This window comes from Hevea brasiliensis, chromosome 13 (genome assembly GCF_030052815.1).
Source record: "Hevea brasiliensis isolate MT/VB/25A 57/8 chromosome 13, ASM3005281v1, whole genome shotgun sequence".
NCBI lineage: Eukaryota > Viridiplantae > Streptophyta > Magnoliopsida > Malpighiales > Euphorbiaceae > Hevea > Hevea brasiliensis.
Genome location: NC_079505.1, coordinates 81,447,092 through 81,468,593, shown reverse-complemented (window position 1 = coordinate 81,468,593; position 21,502 = coordinate 81,447,092). Strand labels below are relative to the sequence as shown.

At 35.1% G+C, this 21,502-nt stretch overlaps 2 protein-coding genes across 3 annotated transcripts; both read left to right on the top strand.

Moving 5' to 3' along the window:
* The first annotated feature begins 6,736 nt into the window (after positions 1-6,736).
* On the top strand, positions 6,737-12,942 carry LOC110654336 (calcium-dependent protein kinase 10). 2 transcript variants are annotated; one of them, XM_058132472.1, is made up of 8 exons: positions 6,737-7,662; positions 8,096-8,239; positions 8,329-8,481; positions 10,428-10,543; positions 10,654-10,821; positions 11,938-12,168; positions 12,404-12,585; positions 12,729-12,942. In XM_058132472.1, exons 1-7 carry the CDS (start codon positions 6,996-6,998, stop codon positions 12,575-12,577), a joined length of 1,653 nt encoding a protein of 550 aa, XP_057988455.1. In that variant the 5' UTR covers positions 6,737-6,995; the 3' UTR covers positions 12,578-12,585; positions 12,729-12,942. The 2 variants fall into 2 exon arrangements, with proteins under 2 accessions (XP_057988455.1, XP_057988454.1); XM_058132471.1 differs by having other exon boundaries at positions 12,404-12,942.
* Positions 12,943-15,415: 2,473 nt separating this feature from the next.
* LOC110654338 (uncharacterized) lies at positions 15,416-20,266 on the top strand. The gene is made up of 2 exons (XM_021810284.2): positions 15,416-16,160; positions 19,470-20,266. The coding sequence occupies exons 1-2, from the start codon at positions 15,577-15,579 to the stop codon at positions 19,915-19,917; spliced, it is 1,032 nt and encodes a 343-aa protein (XP_021665976.2). The 5' UTR covers positions 15,416-15,576; the 3' UTR covers positions 19,918-20,266.
* The last annotated feature ends 1,236 nt before the right edge of the window (positions 20,267-21,502 follow it).

Sequence of the window (21,502 nt, the reverse complement as noted above, 5' to 3'; positions counted from 1 at the left end):
CAGTTACCATTCCAGCATAGGGATGGCACCCTATGAGGCACTATATGGAAGAAAGTGTAGGTCTCCTCTGTGTTGGACGGAAATGGGAGAAGCGAAGGTGCATGATGTAGACCTAGTGTAGTACACTTCAGAGGTAGTTCCCTTAATCAGGGAACGATTGAAAATAGCTTTTAGTAGGCAGAAGAGTTATGCAGACCCCAGACGGAGGGATGTGGAGTTTGCAGTAGGCAACTATGTATTTTTTAAGGTTTCTCCAATGAAGGGAGTCATGAGATTTGGAAACAAGGGCAAGTTGGCACCTCGATATATTGGACCTTTTGAGGTTACGGATAGGGTTGGAGCAGTTGCCTACCGGTTGGAGCTACCACCCAACCTTTCTCACGTTCATCCCGTATTTCACATCTCCATGCTTAGGAAATACATTCCAAATCCTTCTCATGTACTACAGCCGGATGTAATAGAGCTAAAAGAGAACTTGACGTTTGAGGAGCAACCTGTAGCCATAGTGGACTACCAAGTGAGACAGCTGAGATCAAAACAGATCCCTATGTTAAGGTCTTGTGGAGGAGCCAGTCACTGGAAGAGTGCACCTAGGAGTCAGAACGGGACATGCGTAGCAAGTACCCTTATCTGTTCAATGTATAATCATGTGCTTTATTCTGCCTTGTGTAAGATTCGAGGACGAATTTTCTGTAAGGGGGGAAGAATGTAACACCCCAACAATTTTAAATTTTATTATTTTATGAGCATTTTTGGTATTTTAATTTTATTTAAATTTTAGGAATTTTTTTAAGATTTTTTGGATTTTAAAAATCGGGTTCGATTTTCCAAAAATATAAACTTTGATGATTTTTAAAAATTAATTTAAAGACCACGTGGCAAAACTAAAAATATATTTGGAGTCTACGTATTTTTCTGAGTTTTCTGGAATTTTTTTGGAATTTTTGGACCTCGTTTTCGGTCCCGAGACAGAGTAAAAAATTTAAAATTTTGTATCCTGAATCGGACAGGCCGAATCGAACCGGACCAGACCGGTCGAATCGGACCGGCCTTTTCTTTTTCTTCCTTCTTCCTCCCGCGCGCGTCTAACCCCTCTCCCGTCTCTCTCTCTTTTCTCTCTCCTCTCTCCTCCCCTTACAGCGCCGCCGCCTCCCCTGCCTTCCCACCTCGCCGACGCCCCACCTCGGTCCTCCCCCACGGCCGGCCGCAGCCTGGAACGCCGGAAAACGGCCTCAGAAAGGACGCGCAGTGCGCGCGCAATGCCTGGACTTCCAGGCCAAAATTCGGCCGATCCGGCCACCAATTGGACCAAGTCTTGTGTCTAAAATCATCTACTCGGCGAGAGCTTTCCATAGACACCAAGAACACCGAAATCCATTGAGCGGTTTGTCCAATTTTTGCCCGGAAAGTTTTAGCCCATTTTGACTTTTGGGCTAGATTTCTAGCAAACCGTGAATCCCACGAGAAAACCGAGAGTACCAGAGCGCTCCATTCGTCGAGAGCTTCGCGGCAACATAAATTTTGAATTTTTTCGACACCGTTTTTCGGTGGGTCCCACGGAACTTCGCAGTTTCTTTTCGAGCATTAAATGAGCTTAGAAAATTCTAAAAAATTTATGTACTAACCCCCGTGTTGTGGGCTTCGTGTAGGTATCCTCAATTCGCGAAAATTCGACAGTTGACCGAGTCTGTGAATTTACGGCCAGACAGACCCGTTACCGGAAAAGTCTCCAAATTGAACTGAGGTTTTGGCTACCCCCCTCCCCCATTGTCAGACGTCCCGAGCGCGTTCCCGAAGTCGGAATCGGCAAAAGTAAACCCGAACCTTGCTTTTTCGTAATTTTCTAGTGCTTAAAAAGAATTAAAAATTCATAAAATATTCGTGGTAGCTCAGAAAATTATGATTCTTTTTGCAATAGCCTAGTAATATTGCTAAGGACCGCGGAGCAAAGTTTTAGAATTTTTAGAGCTCGTTTGGGTAGTTTTTGCAAAAATGAACAATTATAAGGATTAAATTGAAATTTTACATACTGTGATGAATGACTGATTTGATGGGCCTAGGAGAGGCTATATGATGTGATCGAACTGTGGATATATGAGTTGCGAATATAGAAGTGTGATTTGAGCCTTTTTGCAGGTTGGGTAGGTCCTAGGTATAGGGGAGACTCTGCCGGATTTTCGGCATGACTTAGGACGTACTTGGTCTTTTCTTGATTGTGTTGAGTCATTTGTATTAAATAATTGTAATGTAATTGTCAGGTGAGCCGGGACAGCCTTCTTCCTCTGCCCAGCCGCCACAGTGACCGTTGTCAAGTCTGTGAGTAAAATATTAATTTTAATTGTAATTTCACTATTATTATACGTTCAAGCATGCCCATGCATCACTTATATGCATATATCTATGTAGATAGACTTTAGGCACGATTTATGTTGCATTCATAACTGTGAAAGTGCCATGTATGTTGTTGTGGTAATTTGGAGCAGTGTGTGTGCGTTGGCGTGCGTGTGATGTGGTGTGGACTATGGATAGGACGGGTAGACACGGCTTGAGATCTTCACTGGGACCCGGTCCTTCGGGGTAGACACGGCTTGAGTTCTTCGTTGGGACCCCGATTTGGTTATTAAGTGAAAGTCCGAGCTGAGTTCTTCGCTGGCACAGTTGGAATTAAGAGAGTCAGATAGGGATCAGCTCCCATATATATTATGATTGATGTTACTGGGTGTGTGAGTGCTCCAAATTACCTTTTTGATATTATGATGTGAATTTATTGCTGATGCTGCATTTCACTCTACAGGGTGCACTAGTTCTAGATAGTTATAGAGATTATGGTTAAAATTGATATTTTACTCTCTGAGTCGAATGCTCACTCCTGTTCAATATTTTTCCAGGCCACAGGAGGATATTTTTGAGGCTAACCTGCTTTCTCCCTCGTAGGTCGATTATTAATGTTCGTGTAAACTTGTTAAATCTTAGAATTTCCGCATGTGTTAGAAATGTTTATTTGATTTGGGTCTGTAAACTAAATTATTATTGTGGACCTGTAAATAAAATATTCTATGCATGTTTGATGGGTTGGATGAGGGAGCTGAGCTCCCATTTATTTTTATGCTGATGAGTATGTGAAGGGTGAGCTGAGCTCCCCAATTGAGTATTTACTGTGTTTACAGGTCGGGTGAGTCATAAACTCCCCGTTGGTAGGTCCATTTTATGGCCGGACTCTGTCCGGTTGATTTCTTGAAATTGGGCCCAAATGGGCCTTAGAGTTGGGTTAAGTGAATAGTTAGGCTTACTACGGGCCTCGGGGGCTTTAGGCTGGTCCAGTTCCTAGTGCCGATCCGGCCCATGGGTTGGGTCGTGACATGCATCAAGTTATTACAGGTTGTATGATTATTGTCAATATTATTGATTATAAATTATAACATAGTTATGGTCATTAGTAGACTAATGTGCTAGTTAATCTTCAAATTATGTTGAATTAGAAAGTGTTTAAGATAAGTAAATTGTAATGAATTTTAATACATCATAACAATTATAAACACATAATGTGAATTTTAAACATAAAATTCAACTATCACTTTAATAATAAAATTTAAATAAATAAATTCTCATAGATTTAGAAAAAATGCAGAGTTTAATTAAGTTATATTAATAATTGAGAGGGACATTTTCATTTAATAAATTAATTTATCAATTTTGACCATTTATCAAGTAATCATTATATAATTAATATTTATTTTAAAATAAATATCAAATTAAGTAGAAAAATTAATTTTGATCAATTTAATTATTAAAATAAAGGGCAACATCTTACATAAATTACAAATGTACAATGATTCTGAATTTTTTTATGCATCAAAGATCTTTCAAATAAAATGAAGATATTGAGATTTTGTTTGTTTTGTAAAAAAATAAATTTTATATAAAAAATATTTTTTAAAAGAAACATTTTTTTAAAAGAATAATTTTTATAAAATTATTTTTTTATTATTTAATTATGATGTTAAACTAATGATATGTATTTATATCATGTATATATAAATATTTTTATATTTAAATAAAATTATTAAAATCTGAAAAATAACTTTTATTTTTTAAAAGAGGAAAATGATTTAATTTTTTTAATTAAAAAAATATTTTTTATTAATTAAAAATTTAAAGTATTTTTAAATAATAAAAAATAAAAAATATATTTTATAAAAAATATATTTTTTTTAAAATAAATGAAGTATATGATTTTGATAATTATCATTAGTAATAGTAGAAAAATAAAGAATTTTAAAATAATAAAGTTTAAAGTAGAAGTAAAAGTGCATTAATTGGTTGGAGATTGCTTCTTTGGGGTAAAGGGAGAAGAGGGGCAGGTGGTACGGTTGAGGGAAGACTTCGCGGGTGTTTTGGGTTGGTGGGTAGCTTTTAGCAAACAAGTCTCATCATTTTTGTTGACTTTTGAAGGTGGGAACAATTTTTTTTTTTTTTTTTTTCGTGGAAACAACAGGGAAATTTTCTCATTCTTGACCCAGTCCCAGTCTCGTCCTGCCATTGTCCATCCCTTCTCAATCTCCATCTTCATTCTGCAACACAAACATAAAAAAAAAAAAGAATTAAATTTAAAAGGGCTAATTTAATTATTTTAAATATATGATACTATGCTAATTTTTTTAAAATTAAGGGTGCCAATTTAATTTTAAATGTAAGATACTATCATTGCTTGGCAGTCCAAGTGATGATTGATGAGCAGAAATAAGGGCCAACTCAAATTCAATTCTAGGGGAATTTGGAATTTTTGGATTCCAAGATCAAGTCAATCTCATGCGTCGGCACCACTGGCTGCCGTATATCTTCAATCGGTAACAACTTCAACAACTCCATGAAAACGAATATCTCAGCCGTTCATATACCTCTGCCACCATTTTTTATTACTGAAATCAAAGGCCCAGGCTGACTTTTTTTTTTTTTTCTGCAAGCAGATTTTTTTTAGAATAAGAGACATATATAGAGATGAATTTTAGAATAAGAGACAAGAGAATGAGGATTGAAAAGGTTTCACGAGTGAGAGGAAAACGTGTCCAATGTTGAAATCATTAACATCGTTGTATAATTCATTTCAAAATTCAATATTTAATGAGTCAATCGAGTTTCAGCTCTATTTGAAATTAATCAGATCTAGTGACAATTAGTTCAAGTTTGGCAATCTATTATTAGTTTAAAACCGGTCACATTTGATCTCAAATAAATTGATTTAGATCTATTAATCATGTCTCAGCTGGGACAATGATATATTGGTTAAGACGAAATTCAGAATGATATTAGTTTGATAAGGTCGAGCTTAGTGTAACATGGTATGAAGATAAATGCTATTGAGTACGGTAAGCATGATTCACGCCAGGAATCACATATATATAGTACAATTCCATAATGTATGAAAGCAAGTGGTTTGAGATTAGTTAACATAATATTTAAGTTAACAGCAACGATCTCTTATGACAGTGTGAATAGATCATCGATGCATACTCAGATATATTTTCATTATCCTGTAATCTTAATGTCCTATTATTAAGGTTTCACAAGTATCCTCTAACTTGAGTTTTGGAGTCACTGTCACTAGAACGTAAATTTCATTTTGTCTTTGATTTTAAGCAAATCAAAATTAAACAAAATTTGTTAAATAACCTAAGAATTTATGGCAATATCATATGAAATGTGGTTTAGTTAAGATGAAGAGGGATTGGATCATTGCAAATGAAGATGTTTGTAGATTTAAGAAAGACGGGTTGAGAATGAAAGTTGTGCTTATTGCAAGTGTTTTGCTAGGCTTTATGGTCAATGGCAAGGAAGGAGAGGAAAATTGATTTTTCCAGACTGAAGTAGGGAACAAAGCTAGGTGGCAGGGCATTACATAGAATTACAAAGATTAAAAAAAAAAAAAAAGAATTGTAAAGATGTACGTGTGTTTTGTTAAAATGGGATAGAAAAATGCAGCATTTTGTACTAACGTAACCCAATTGGTGTCTCGTACTAATTCAATATTTGCAAAAACCATACCTGAAATAAATGCAACCTCTCGCGTTATGAATCATACATCACTCTTTTTTAATTTTGTCCTCTTGATTTTCATTTCACCTGACTCATTTTTACTGTCTTTATTACTTACTATCACTTCCAACTTAATCATTTAACCCTTAGATTTTCTTATTTATATCATCTTCATCATTGCCAACCTCAGTCTAATCACCATCTGCTTCTTCATTATCAATTTCATCATTCATATCAGCCACATTCTCTGTGTGTATCCTGTATTATGCTGCCAAGAATTTGCCTTACATCTCCCTAGCTCTAATTAACTATTCATCATCGCAGTTGGATCTTCATGATTTTATCAATGCCAGCAATATCAGTTTTAATTGGGTCATGTTAAGATTTCACCTTAATTTGGGATAGAGTAATATATTTTTTATATATAGACTTAAGCACTCATTCTCTTTGAATTAGTTTTTAAAATAAATTAAACTTGATACATATTCTTAAAATGACATCAAAAATATCTCTCGTTAATATTTAGATCTCTCATGAATATTTTATACTTCGATCCTGAACATGAAAGAGCAATACACATCCAAATTTAACACAAAAAAAATATAAATTAAGTCTAATTGGAGCTAGGGCAGAAGTGAGCTTTATTTCAACTTATGTACCAATAGATAATTTTTTGGTAAATATATTAACCAAAGTCCCATTAACCATAGAAGAAGGCGATTAGTGATTACACTGATTTTTCAAACGGCCCACTTTTTCTCAACTGAACCCGCGTTTTCTTCTCCCCCCTCGTCCCTCTTCATCCCACTCAACCCAATCATTTCCTGCCGGACCTTCTACACCACCGCTCACCGCCCAGAAAGGCCAAAACCCATCTCTCGTCACGACCCAGAACCAACTTGCGCCTGTCTTCCTTTTTGTTTTGTTTTGTTTTCTCTCAAGCCTTTTAAGCAACACAGAGCATGGGAAACTGTAACGCCTGTGTGAGACCAGACTCCAGCCCTGACTCCAAGACGCACCGTACTAATCACAGACGCAAGAAGAAGTCTAAAGAGCGGACGCCCAATCCCTACGCTGAAGAATCTATCCAATCCCCGGCTGCTCCGATCCGGGTATTGAAAGACGTGATCCCACTCAGTCACCGGCCTCAGATCGGCGACAAGTACATCCTGGGGCGAGAACTCGGCCGGGGAGAATTCGGCATCACGTATTTGTGTACTGACCGAGAGACTAAAGATGCGTTGGCATGCAAGTCGATTTCCAAGCGAAAACTACGGACGGCGGTGGACATAGAGGACGTGAGAAGGGAAGTCGCGATTATGTCCAGTTTACCGGACCACCCGAATGTAGTGAAGCTGAAGGCGACTTACGAGGACCATGAAAACGTGCATTTGGTAATGGAGTTATGCGAGGGAGGGGAGCTTTTCGACAGGATAGTGGCCAGAGGGCATTACAGTGAGAGAGCGGCGGCAAATGTTGCCAGAACGATAGCTGAGGTTGTCAGGATGTGTCATGAGAATGGAGTTATGCATAGAGACTTGAAACCGGAGAATTTTCTGTTTTCTAATAAGAAGGAGAATTCCGTGCTTAAGGCTATTGATTTTGGACTCTCAGTATTTTTCAAGCCAGGTTTGTGCTTTAGTTGTTCCTTTATTTTCATTTTTTTTATAATTCATTTTTTTTTTTATAAAATTTTGCTTTATGATTTTCTGGCCTTCTTCTGGTGGTCGCTAAGTACTGTGTTGTTAGTGTGGAATGGATTTTATTTGATTATTGGCTGTAGCTGGATTGTGTGCTTGGACTTTTTGGGTTTTGGATTTCTTGCTAGGACTTTGGTTAACTGTTACACTTGATCTTTTGGGGTGGGTAATTATGTGTTTTTGGTTTGATTATTTGTTGAAATTTGAGTTTGAGTAGAAAATTTTGTGAGTTCTCGTGAGATTGCTTTTTAATATACAATTTTGAGTCTTGCAGATGGGAGAATGTTGTGTATTTGTGCTTGTGTTTGTGGTTTTTTGGCTTGATTCTGGCTCGAATTTTGAAGTTTAAATGTTTGTGACAGGGGATAAGTTTGCAGAGATTGTTGGGAGTCCGTATTACATGGCACCAGAAGTGTTGAGGCGTAATTATGGACCAGAGGTTGATGTGTGGAGTGCTGGAGTGATACTTTATATTTTATTATGTGGGGTTCCTCCGTTTTGGGCAGGTATGCTATTAACAATGTTAGTATTGACGTACAGTGATAAAACTATTTTGTTTAGATTCTAAAGTAGTTGTTTTTATTGGTTATGGCAGAGACTGAGCAGGGTGTTGCTTTGGCAATTTTGAGGGGAGTGATTGATTTTAAGAGAGAACCATGGCCTCAGATTTCAGACAGTGCTAAGAGTCTTGTTCGGCATATGTTGGAGCCAGATCCTAAAAAGCGCTTGACTGCTCAGCAAGTGCTTGGTAAGTCCATTTAGAGTTCTTGAGACTAAAGTTTGCCCTGTTCATAGTTTGCTGAGCTTCTGATGTTGATGGCTCTCTTAATCGTGAAGATTAATATGTTAAAGAAATTGGCAAGTAGAAACAACCTCAGACACAAAAATTGTTATGATTGCATTGTGGATTAATTTGAAGATAATGCAGGTTTCTGATCTTCACTTTCCAGATTATATTTGTTTTACTCAAAAGAGCAATAAAACATTTGAAATGACACACTGATACTATATTGGTTTGAGATAAATTCATTGGCATGTTTATCTCAAAGAGCTAGCACCAATTTGCTAGTTTTCTGAAAGAATCATTAAAGCTTTACAACTTTGTTTTTTGGGATTGGAGAGGATAATGTCCATTTTTAGATTATAGCTTGTGTTTTTTCTCCAAGATTTAGTAGGAATGTGGTTTGAGGGAAATGGTCTGATAAAAATGAGAACGTTGTGTCTGACCATGGTTCTAATGGTGGAGGCTTATAGTCCACAGACAGGGAGATATTCTCTTCCTTTCCAATCTGGTTACATGTTGGTGCAGAAAGTATAAATGAGTCCTGGATGATGTGTTTTTTGCAGGGGAAGCCTCATAAACATCTACAAGTTGAAGATAGCAAGCCCTTTAATATCTCTTTGATTTTCATATTTTCAAATTGGTAATTCCTAGATTTTTTTTTAAAAAAAGTACTCATATGTTTGAAGGCTCTTCATGCTATCTTTAAAATTCATATAATGTACTTAAGTCACTTCAATTTTTCTTTTGACTGAGCATTTCTTGACGTGAAATTAAGGTGTGCTCCAGAGCACAAACTGAAATCCAAAGAGTGACAAAGTGCTCCTTACTTTATGTTCTCCTCCTATGTGTTAGGCCATTTCAAAGCATTTTGGTCTCTCCCTTGCATATATCAGTAGAAGTTTGTTTGGCATTGTCTTTGCAGTTGTTACTTAAAAAAGCACCATTAAAAATAATTTTGAGCTAGAATATTTTGATCATAAAAGTATACTGAAATGTATTGAAAAAAATGATGATTTTTTATCATAAAAACTTCATAATTTATATATTGATCATAAAAACTTCATTATGTGTATTTTGCAACATCTAAAATGATGTTTTTTTTTTTAACTCAACTCAATTCAACTAAACTTTTATCCCAAAAATTTTATTGGAGTCGGCTGTATGGATTCTCTTTCACCACTCTAAATGGTTTTGAGTTAAATCCTCGGAAATGTGTAATACTTCTAGGTCATGTTGTACTATTCTCCTCCAAGTCAGTTTGGGTTTACCCCTTCTTTTCTTTCTATCCTTCTTTTCTTTCTATCCTCTAACCCAGTGTGCTCTACTTGTCTAATTGGAGTCTCCGTATGTCTACGCTTCACATGACCAAACTACCTCAATCTCCCTTCTCTCAATTTATCCTTAATTGGCCCCACTCCTACCTTTTTTCTAATACTCTCCTTACGGACTTTATTTATTTATTTTTAAAAATTCAACCTTAATCCCGAATATGCACCAAAAGAATCTTGTTCAGGATATGCTGCTAAAAGTAATACAAGCATTACTATGTCCCAAATTGGCACCAAAAGAATATTGTTCAGGATATGCTGCTGAAAGTGTTACAAGCATTACTATGTCCTAATTTCTTAAGTTATATTACAGTTATTGAGTGCTTTCCTGTTTTTGATTGGACAGTTTTGGCAAAAGAGGACTAATCTTTTTGCTAGTTGCACATATATATTCCACTCGTTTAATGCAGAAGCCTTAGTATAGCCAGGACTCGGGAGGCAATATAGTCAAGTTGAGATAAATTTATAGCATTCCTAGCAAAAGATTTCTATATTGTTAAGATGTTTAATTAATCCTGCAAAATGGCTACTGTTTATAAAATAGTTGTGCTAACTTTTGCTTTTCATTTCTTTTGTTGATAGAACATTCCTGGCTACAAAATGCAAACAAAGCTCCAAATGTCCCATTGGGGGACATTGTGAGAACAAGGCTCAAGCAATTTTCATTGATGAATAGATTTAAGAAGAAAGCATTGCGGGTAAAGCATCTCTTGGTTTATGCATCATATTCAGCTAAAATTCTGACCATTATTATTGTGTTGTGCAATTGTAATCATTTGAGAACCATAAAACCAATTAAATGCTATAGGTAATTGCTGAACACCTATCCCTTGAAGAGGTTGAAGTAATCAGAGACATGTTTACATTGATGGACACGGACAATGATGGTAAAGTAACTTTTGAGGAACTAAGGGCTGGTCTTCGGAAGGTTGGTTCTCAACTGGCTGAACCAGAGATAAAGATGCTGATGGAAGTGGTAAACTCTTATATTTCTCTTTTGCTATCTTCAAATTTATTAATGGATGTGGTAAACTCTTATGTTTATATTTTTCTTTCTCCAAATTGATTGATGGATGCTATTTTGATTTTGATTGTATTAGATGTTATATCATACCTTCTGATATCATTAGTGTTAGATCTGGTGCTGCATTTTACATTTACGTAGTAAACTGTAACTTGCAGTTTTGGATTATCTAATGATTAAGTGCTTCTCATGCTCTGCCAAATTGATCTGGAAAACATATTTGGACAGAAAACCTCCTTTTTATATATATATTTTTTAATTTTATTTTATCTTTGTCTGTGACGGTTAGCCTATCAATGATATGCTTATACAATTTTGTATGATAACTTGTGTCTGTTTGTATTGTGTGTTTCATTTCATTTGGATTCTTATATTTGTAGCAAACGTGCATTGGAATCTTTAATGTCAACATTCCTTAGTGATTTAAATGACAAGAATACTCTCTAAGTCCTCCCCTCTCCCCTCATTAGTTAATTGAAATCCTTAATCCTTCCTTCCATGCCTGATGAAGCCTTCGGTGATGTGTCATTGTTGATAATGCATTGCAAGTTGTCAAAAGCAAGTATTTACATGACTCTCTATTGTCTACAGAATTGCAGAATTGCCACCAAGATTACTTTATGAGTTTTGCATGCTATGCACAATCGTAACAGAGGACTGGTGGTGGATTAAATCCGCACTTGCATTTGTTTGCATGTATATATGTACATAAATAATACACACATACACACTTGTATTAATGAATATAGGTATATCGTAAAAGAGGACTAATGGTGGATTAAATCCATACTTGCATTTGTTTGCACGTATATGTGTGCATAAATAATACACACATATACACTTATATTAATGAACATAGGTATGTATTAAATTAGTCTTTGTTTCTATTTATAGTTTGTTTTTGGCCGTACAAGGTCCTACAACATTAAAACTTTGTCAATGGCCTTCGTTATCATTTTTCGCATAAGTATTTGTACAGAGCATCCTAGATTTCAGGAAATGTTTAATTGCCTTTTAGGTTTAATCTCAAGTCTTTTCAGCGGTATCTGCATTGTGTTTTTGTTATAGGCTGATGTTGACGGAAATGGTGTACTGGACTATGGAGAGTTTGTAGCTGTAACAATTCATTTGCAGAAAATGGAGAATGATGAGCATTTCCGCAGGGCATTTATGTTTTTTGATATGGATGGTAGTGGATATATAGAATTAGATGAGCTACGAGAGGCCTTAGCAGATGAATCTGGTGAAACTGATAATGATGTGCTGAATGACATCATGCGTGAAGTTGACACTGACAAGGTATCACTTATGAATACCGCCATCTTTCTACAGATTCACCTGGACATATCACTTGAAAATTGTCTTCAGAACTGGAATACAAATAATCTGTGGCTAGTTGGTTATCTTAGTACTGCATCTTAGAAAATTTTGAAACTGTTCAAGAATCTGGACTTGAGTGGTTGATATATTCTCTCTATTCCCTCTCAATAATTTTGTACGGTTGATCTATATATTTTCCATTTTTATTTCTCAGGATGGATGCATCAGTTATGAAGAATTTGTTGTTATGATGAAAGCTGGAACTGACTGGAGAAAGGCATCTCGGCAGTATTCAAGGGAGAGATTCAAGAGTTTGAGCCTCAACCTGATGAAAGATGGTTCATTGCAGCTCCATGATGGGTTCACTGGCCAATCTTATGCTGTCTAAATAAAAAGGTTCACGACTTTTTTTTGCTTGTGCTTACTGAATGTTTCTGTTCTATTAATTATGTTCCATACACGATTCTGGCTTGTTTGTGGGTTTCACAAAATGCAAGTTTTAGGAGACATACTGAATCTTCTTGGGTTCAATTGGACAGACTCAGTTGGCTTTAGTCTGCATGAACCAAGCATCAGAGGATTGGCTCACATTAGAAAGCCACAGCTTGGCATTGTGGTGGCATATATAACAGGTTCAAATTAAACTAGTGACATGTTGCTTTGTATATTTGTTTTTTCATTGGCATCAGGTGATTTTCTTCTATATGATTTTTCTGACTTAATGCAGAATCCCTATTGGAATTGTTTTTGTGATGAGAACTTTGAGCTAGTGTCAAATTACAAATGTTTTAGTTTTTGCAACTGTTTAATAGGCATATCCATTCCAGTTTGCATGTTCTGCAGTGGATATTTATAACGGGAAGTTTTCAATGTGGTTTTTGAATAACATCTTATTTGAAGTTAGAGATCAACTTTATGTGCTCAACAGGCTCAGTCCAATTGATAACAATGAGATCTCTCATCTTTTATTCATTAAGGTAGGTTAGACTTTGTTGAAAAATACTTCATAAATAATAGTTTTGAATGCACCAAATCGATGTGTGCGTTCTTAAAATTGCTGTAGAACTTGTTCTACTTACAAATTGAGGGGAAGGATCCAATAGACTAATCCAATTTCTTTTTCCCTTGGAAAATCCTGTCAAGGCTAGCGTAGTCTAACCCCAGTGTTGCATATTGGACCGTATGTCGAAAGCACGAAGAATTCAACCATTCTAGAAACCGTTCTAGAAATGAAATCCCTTTTCATGCAAGCGCTAATTAATTGCATATAATAATGAACCACATATTCTAATTGGTAGTTTGACAATTTCATTATCCTTTCACATCTCCTAGAGAAAGTGATGGCTTCATCTTCCTGTTCTCCACAGGCAAAACTTCATTGTAATCAACTTATTTCCATGTTTTTATATTTTTATAAATTGATGGTAAAATTTTTTGTTGTTGTAGTATTCATGTGAACCATGCATAGGGTGTCTTTTATATGAATTAATGAGTATTAATTTAATAAAATTAAAATTTAATTTTAATAATGTTGAAGAGTATAATTAAAAACTGGATGAGATGTATGTATGTATGTTTGCAAACTTTAAACCTTAGATTAGATCCTCCCAAAGTTTAACATGGGCCAATTTTTATGATTTGCCGTGGATTAAAAGAAAGGCCGAGCAAGGCGAGAACAGAGCACTTGAGCTCATATTTCATAGTTTCGAATGCTAATTTTCTTTCGTCATTCAATTTTCGGACTTTTTTTTTTAATTCCAATTAATTATTATTTATAATAAAATTATTCAATTTTAATTTGATATAAGAGAAAATCCATTTCAGTTAGTTTCTAATCGGTTTTCAGTTACCCAACTCTCTTCCCCCTGTATATCTATCATAAAGTTGAAGTGTAATCAGTGAAAATTGGCTCGGAGAGTCATGATCATTTAACGCCTGATTGACCGAACCAATTATTTTGGAGTTACATAGGCTATCATTGTATAAATTTTACAAAAAGATATTTAAAGGGCGACACAAAATTTTGTATAATTTTATAATTAGATATATATTGTATCACATACTAATTAAAGATTTCATCATTTTTTGTTTAACTTTTTTTTTTTATGCTAATTCTCAAGTTTTCTCTTAAAGCAATAATACAAATATATTTTCTTATATTGACCTAATGTATTTAAAAACCTGCGGGATAAAGAGCAGAGCGGTGCCACATGGAGCTTGGAGGGTCATGTCTCAAATGAAAAAGTTTTGAAACTTAAAATTTTATTCATAATTTTAATATATTTTTTCAAAAAAAATTGTTTGCCCCTTAAAATTTTAGTATTTAAAAAAAATACTATTTACTCCTTTAATATTTTTATCTTTATGTAAATTTTATTTATATTTTTATATTATTCCTTTTTAATTTTTAATATTTTATTTTAATTTTTATATTTTTAACAAATTTTCTTTTATTTTTTTAATATTTATTTTTGACTCTCAAAAGTGAATTTTTAGTTTATTGTTTTCCTTATAGAGTGTTTGTTTCAACCGTTAAATATAGTTAATAGCTAATAAATATTTAAATATTTAAAATTATGTATTTCAAAAATATTCAAAAAACTAAAAAATGATTAGTAGTTGAAGAGATATTTATCAATAACTATTTATATTAGCTTCAAAATAGAAGTTTATTGAGAAGCTATACATTTATATATATATGTGGGAAAAAAAATTCTTACTCCAACATTCTCTTTTGTCATCTATTTTTATTTTTATCTTTTAGCTTTTATTTTAGTGGAAACACTCATTTATTTTATTTTTATTTTTATTATTTTATTTTCTCCTCTATTTTATTACTTTAAAATATTTAATTTTTATTTATATATTTTAATAATAAAATAAATTATTTAAATAAAAAATTAATAATTATATATTTATTTTAATAATAAAATAAATTACAAGATATATATACTTTTATTGATTATTTTACATATTAATAATAATAACTAATATAATTTTATCAAACATTAATAATGCCATCAATTATTAGTAATAATAATAACAACTTTACCTTCAACATTTAAACCAAACATATCCTTAATCTATTATTAATAATTATTTATAAGATCATTTTTTAAAACCCCTGATCAAATCAAATATGAAGAACAAGTATAGTGTTATTTTATTTTAATTAAATAAATTAAATGATTTTTTAGTTTTATTTATGCACGATAGACGTTAGGGGCAGTAAGGGACCCAGATCTATCACATCTAACACGTCTTTCCTCTCATTCCCTTTCCCTCCACCGCTACTATATACTCTCTACGCGCTCTGATCCGCTGCTGTATTTTCCTTTTTCCGGTTACCCATCCAACGCTCCCTAGTCTCCGGCCACCGTAGAGGAAATGGGCGTCGATTACTATAATATGCTCAAAGTTAATAGGAACGCCAGCGACGATGATCTCAAGAAGGCCTACAAGCGCCTCGCCATGATATGGCACCCGGACAAGAACCCGTCTGCTAAGAGGATTGAAGCCGAGGCTAAATTCAAGCAGATTTCTGAAGCTTATGATGTACTCAGCGACCCTCAGAAGCGGCAGATCTACGATTTATATGGTGAAGAGGCTTTGAAATCCGGCCTCTACCCGCCGCCTTCGTCTGCGTCTTCATCTAGTCATTATTATCAGAGGCAGCATACTAATCCCTCCTTCAGGTTCAAGCCTAGGGACGCTGATGATATATACGAGGAATTTTTTGGATCCGAGAGCAGAGGTGGTGGGGGTGCTGGCGGGGGAGGAGGAGCTGGCGGGGGAGGAGGGAATAATCATGGTAGGTATTATTTTAAGAGTAATACTCATTATTTCGGCAATGGAGCAGAGGCGAAAAAGGCTGCTCCCATTGAGAATGCGTTACCGTGTAGCTTGGAGGACCTATATAAGGGTGCTAAGAAGAAGATGCGGATTTCGAGAATTGCTTATGATGCTTCTGGGTACGTGTTAATTATTTACATTTTTGAAATTGGAAGCTTTTAGTGTGTCTATTATGAAGTATTAATTTAAATTTTGGTTAATATTGCTTACGATGGATAACTTTGTAACATAGTGAATTTAGTACAATGTTCACAGAGTGTTTTTCATAGCGTTACTTTATTAACTTATTATATATTAAACTTCGACTAATGGAATCAGTAAACTCTTTGCAGCGAATTGTTTGGACAATGCAACAGTTTATATCTGAAAGTATGAGACAAGAGAACTTCTCTTGTCATTTCCAGGATTGATGTTATGAAAGGAAATCACGACATTTTTTTTTTTTTGATTTTGAGATCCTATTTAAGGTTTACACTCCTAGTGGGGTGTGTATTTTTGGTTTGCTAGATGTCTTATATCACTACTATTGCTGAGTCCTTTTCAAGTTTAGAGATCATGCCACTCTCTAAATTTTTTCTTGATCTGGCATCTTTCACTTAGAGCAAAAGTTCCCTTGTCACGTATCAAAATAGAGAGTATAAAGTTGCATGTGATGAGCATCTGGTGTGGACACTGTTAACTGAAGGATCAAACAGTATATTTGTGGATACTGTCCTGCCCTGTTGGATTGAATTTATGTGTATGAGATCAAAATCCATCACTGGAGTAGATTAGTTTTTCATCCAGTACAAAATTGAGCTAATTTATAAGCGCTTATTCTGTTTTACCTCACTAAATGTTTGCACATTAGGTCGTATTGCACCTGGATATTATATTGTATCCTATTAAAAAAAAAATTATCAAAATTCTTTGGATATTCAGTAAAGCTTTATTTGGTGAATGCTTGTTGAAGTTTATGCGGAGAAGCAAATTATTGGAGGATGTTGATGGAAGGAAAATACAGAATTTGGTGGATTCCTACTTTTCTATGTCTAATAGAAAGCCTCATGGTTTGGGGCCATGGTCGCATCTTAGGAAGAAATGGGATTTTGTTTTGCTCACATTCTTTTAAAGTGGGATGATGGGTCACCAATTTGTTTTTGCCATAATCCACGTTATAGAAATTGCCTTTCCAAGAATCAATTTCTGGTGCTGTCCATGTTAATGGTAATGAAGCTGAGTTGTGTTTCTTTTAGAAGAAAACTCCAAGATTGGGAGATAGTGATGGTTTTCAATTTTTTGGGATCCCTTTGGGCTTAATTTCACCTATAGTCATTGAACTTATCACTCATTTCAATATGGTTTGCTCAATTCAATATGTATTAGTAAAATCCCCCAACTTTCATGTTATTTTAATAAGGTTTAAGTAGCTAGGTTTCTATGGACTTTCATCCAAATATTTTATATAACCAATTAAAATTTTCTACATATTTTGCTATTAAAAAAAAAGGCTATTTCTTAGTGCATCAAAAGTTAGCTAACACCTCTATAAGATTTGGCAATGGTGAACTTAAAACAATATCAAAGTCTAGAGATTTTATTGGTTCTTAAAACAATATCAAAGTCTAGAGATTTTATTGGTACAAATTGAATTTTAGTGATTGTGCTGAAATTTGGTGATAAATTCTGTAACTAGAGGAGAAATTAAGCATTTCCTATATGGTTTTAAACGACATTTGGGTTTGAGGATGAGATTAGGTAGGAGTTATCAGAGAAATGTGACTTAAGGATAAATTTGCTACTACAAACTTTTGTAGAACAGCGATGAATAAGGAAAGGTTTTCTTTTCCTTGCTAAGCTATTTGGAGGTTGAAAGCACTTTAAGTATAAATGTAGTTGGAGATTCTCGTTCTGTTTATGAAAATTCTACTTTCCTTTGATTGGCTGCTTAGTTTTATGGAAACTGTTCTCATTGGTTGAAATGTATCATGGTTGGTATACAAAGTCAAGTGAATCTCATGTCAATATCATCGTGCATGCACTCTCTTTATGAATCGATAAAGTGACAGATACGAGGATAATAAAAGTTAGAATTGAAGGTTCCTATAGTATGAATCTCTCTTTTCTGGACCAGATTAGGAGAAATACAATGTTATCTTGGTAGATAAAGAAGTGAGAATTTTGGAGATTAGTGAAGTTATGGTTTGCATTTCTTTTTTTGGGGGGCCTCCATAACTCTATGAATTCTATCTCTGGATTCTACACAGTAAATCTTTGGAATAGGTGGATTAAAATTCTGAGGGAGTACTAAAGAGGAAATCAATGTCCTAAGCGGTCCCGTCTTTTATCCGGTTCCACCTTCTTTTGGCTTTGGATTATGTTGTGGGCTTTCAGCTAGAACAAGCACTATGAATATCTCTGGCAGTTATGGGCTTTCAACCCTTTTCAATTTGTTGATGTGGAAAGTGAATGTACATTGGGCTGTTATGAGGGTTGGAATATTGCATTTTTGTTGGGTTTTAGGTGAAGCTTTGCCCTCTCTGTGCCAGGTTTTAGCTGGGTTTGTCTGGTTCAAAAGCTACCTTGGTCAAGCAGTGTAAAGATGGTAAAGCAATTTTCAAATGAAGCTAAGGAGAACCTTGTTCTTTGATGAGATCTGGAATGAACTACCAACAGGTGTGTGTCTACATCAGTTGCTGTATCATCACTCAGGGCTCAGAAATTTTTGTTCCTCACTAGTTCTTTGGTTCATTTAATATCATTAACATTCAAAAATTCTCAAAGCATCTTTGCTGCTGAGTGATGAAGAATTTCAATCATAAATCTTCTTGCAGATTTCTATAAAGGAAATTTTTGTGGAAATGAAATGATTTTGCTGCTTATTCATTATTTGGCCTTTAGGCTATTATGACACAAAACAGTCCGGAGATGTTTCAAGTGGCAACAAGATGGAAGCGTTCCACCAGTAGTTACAAGAAGCACCATCTACTAAAGAGTGAAGACTGATTGGCCCTGTAAGGTGAATAAGAGGAGGGAAATTTTATGGAATGGAATTGATTCTCTATGTTTAAGGTTACAAGCATTTTTGGTTTCCTTCGTGGTGGGATACGCCTGAAATTGAATGAATACCAACAATCTAGTTTGGTTTTTCCTTTTTTTTACACCCCCGCCCACCTCTTTGTTTGCTAGAGCAGCTGACTATTACATTTCTTTGAATGAAATGTGTTATTCAATATTTGTATTTTTCTTTCTTTTCAATTTTGTTTTGTCTTACACTTGATTTTTTTTTCATGGCTACTGTAACTTCCCTGTTCTGGATGACAAATGAAAGAGCACAAGGAATAAATATCTGTCTCAGGAGTATCTATTGTCTCAAGAATGAACTTTGAACAAATGTATTTGCCTCTGCATTTTGATATTGACTTCAAATTTTAACAATTCTCTTGCAGTAAGTTTCAGACTCTTGAAGAAATACTGACCATTGATATAAAACCTGGTTGGAAGAAGGGTACGAAGATCACATTTCCTGAGAAGGGTAACCAGGAGCCTGGTATTATTCCTGCGGATCTTATTTTTGTGGTGGATGAGAAACTACACCCTATTTACAAGAGGGATGGTAATGATCTAGTAGTGAATGAGGAGATAACACTGCTGGAGGCCCTCACGGGTAAGACCCTTGAGTTTACTACACTTGATGGAAGGAATCTCATGATCCCACTAACAGATATTGTCAAACCTGGTGCCGAGGTGTTGGTCCCAAATGAAGGAATGCCAATTTCAAGAGAACCTGGAAAGAAGGGTAATTTGAGAATCAAGATTGATGTCAGGTACCCATCAAGGCTTACCTCAGAGCAGAAATCCGAGCTAATAAGAGTTTTGGGTGGAGTTTTACAATAATGAATGATTGCTTCGGAGAGAAAAATGGAGTAGATCGAGTCTTTCAGTTATTGGGATTGCTATTGGATGTAAATATAATGTGTATGGCTATACACTGATGTAGAATGTTAATCCTAGGATTCCTTAAATTGAAAGGGAACAGATTTGGCGTATCAAATGTTGGTAGGGTAAAGGGTACATTGGGTCATTGGGCTTGGTGCCATTCTAACAAGGGAAACAGGTTGGCAAATTCTACTTGATCCCTGTCATTTTTGCCTTTTGCAATTTTTAGTTCGAATTTGGATACCATATATACTCAGAATGATGACGTTGACATCGAGAAATATGAAATTTACTGTATTTTCTGTTCTCTTGATTTCAGTCTGGAAAGCTAATCATGTACGAGTTCCAGTAGCACTTCTGGACATTATAATTTAGCTAACGGACTAATAGTTTAGCAATCAATTCAAATGCTTGTCTTGTGATTATAAGGTATCGACAAGGGCTGCTAAGTGTAAACTCTAGTTTTATCATTTCATTTGAGCCCTGAAGGAGCAGCCTAATTGAAGACGACACATGCTGACAGTGTCTGAGGAGGCCCAGTTTTCGTTTTCCACGCTTATGTCTAATGTCTTCTCCATGTTTTTTTGTTGACGATGATAAGGCAAAGTCTTGTCTTGCACGGCAGCTGCTCTTGCCTTCTTCTTGTCCCTAACGTCCTGCCAAGCCATAATAAGCAGCTCTACATGCTGAATCATGCATGTCATCTACGGAAGTTGGTTTTACAGTTGGGTTGTCTTCAATGTCATGTTTGGCTTTATGTAAATGGATTACTTTATCTCATGTTATCTTCAATAGACGAGTAATGCCCTCCAAATCACATCCAAACAAAGTATTCTCATTTTTCGCATCTCTTATCAAGCATGTCATATTCATATTTTAAAAAAAGCACGTGTGTAGACACTTACTCAATTATTATATAAAAATTTACAAACTCTAAATTCCAGAAGTCATCATCTTCCCTATGCCCACTTTCTACTTGTTCCTAAATACAAACAAGAAAGAAAGCACAAACTGAACACAAACAACAAAGGGCTAGCTAGTTTATCTGAAAGTAGCAACCTTTTCAGCAATTCTCATGGTCTATATATGCAGATGATGTACATGAAGCAAAAAAGACTAGCAATTCCAGACACCCAAACAACACAAATTTCTGGTTGAGCCAAAATCCTTCACCCTCAGGGCTGTAAAGTACACACAGAAGGGTCTCTGCGTATCGGCTACAACCATTCTCTTAAGTAATGTTTTGGAGAAGCCTTTTCTCATTGTCTTGATGCTTTCTTTTGTTTAAACAAATGGGTTGGTTCCTTTTTCAGTTCAAGCCTCTTTTACGGCCAAACGAGGACAAATCATTAACCAAATCATGTTACTAAATGCCATTATTTCCAAATTTACAATAATAATTAGTTTCCAAAGATTGGGAGTTGCCAAGTGAATATGCTCTTCAGTCTTCATTATTGAGATTCGATGTAGAGTAAAGCATATACAAATAGATAGATCTCTTTCACTTCCTTCTTTTTGTGTATCTCACCTTTAATTACATCGA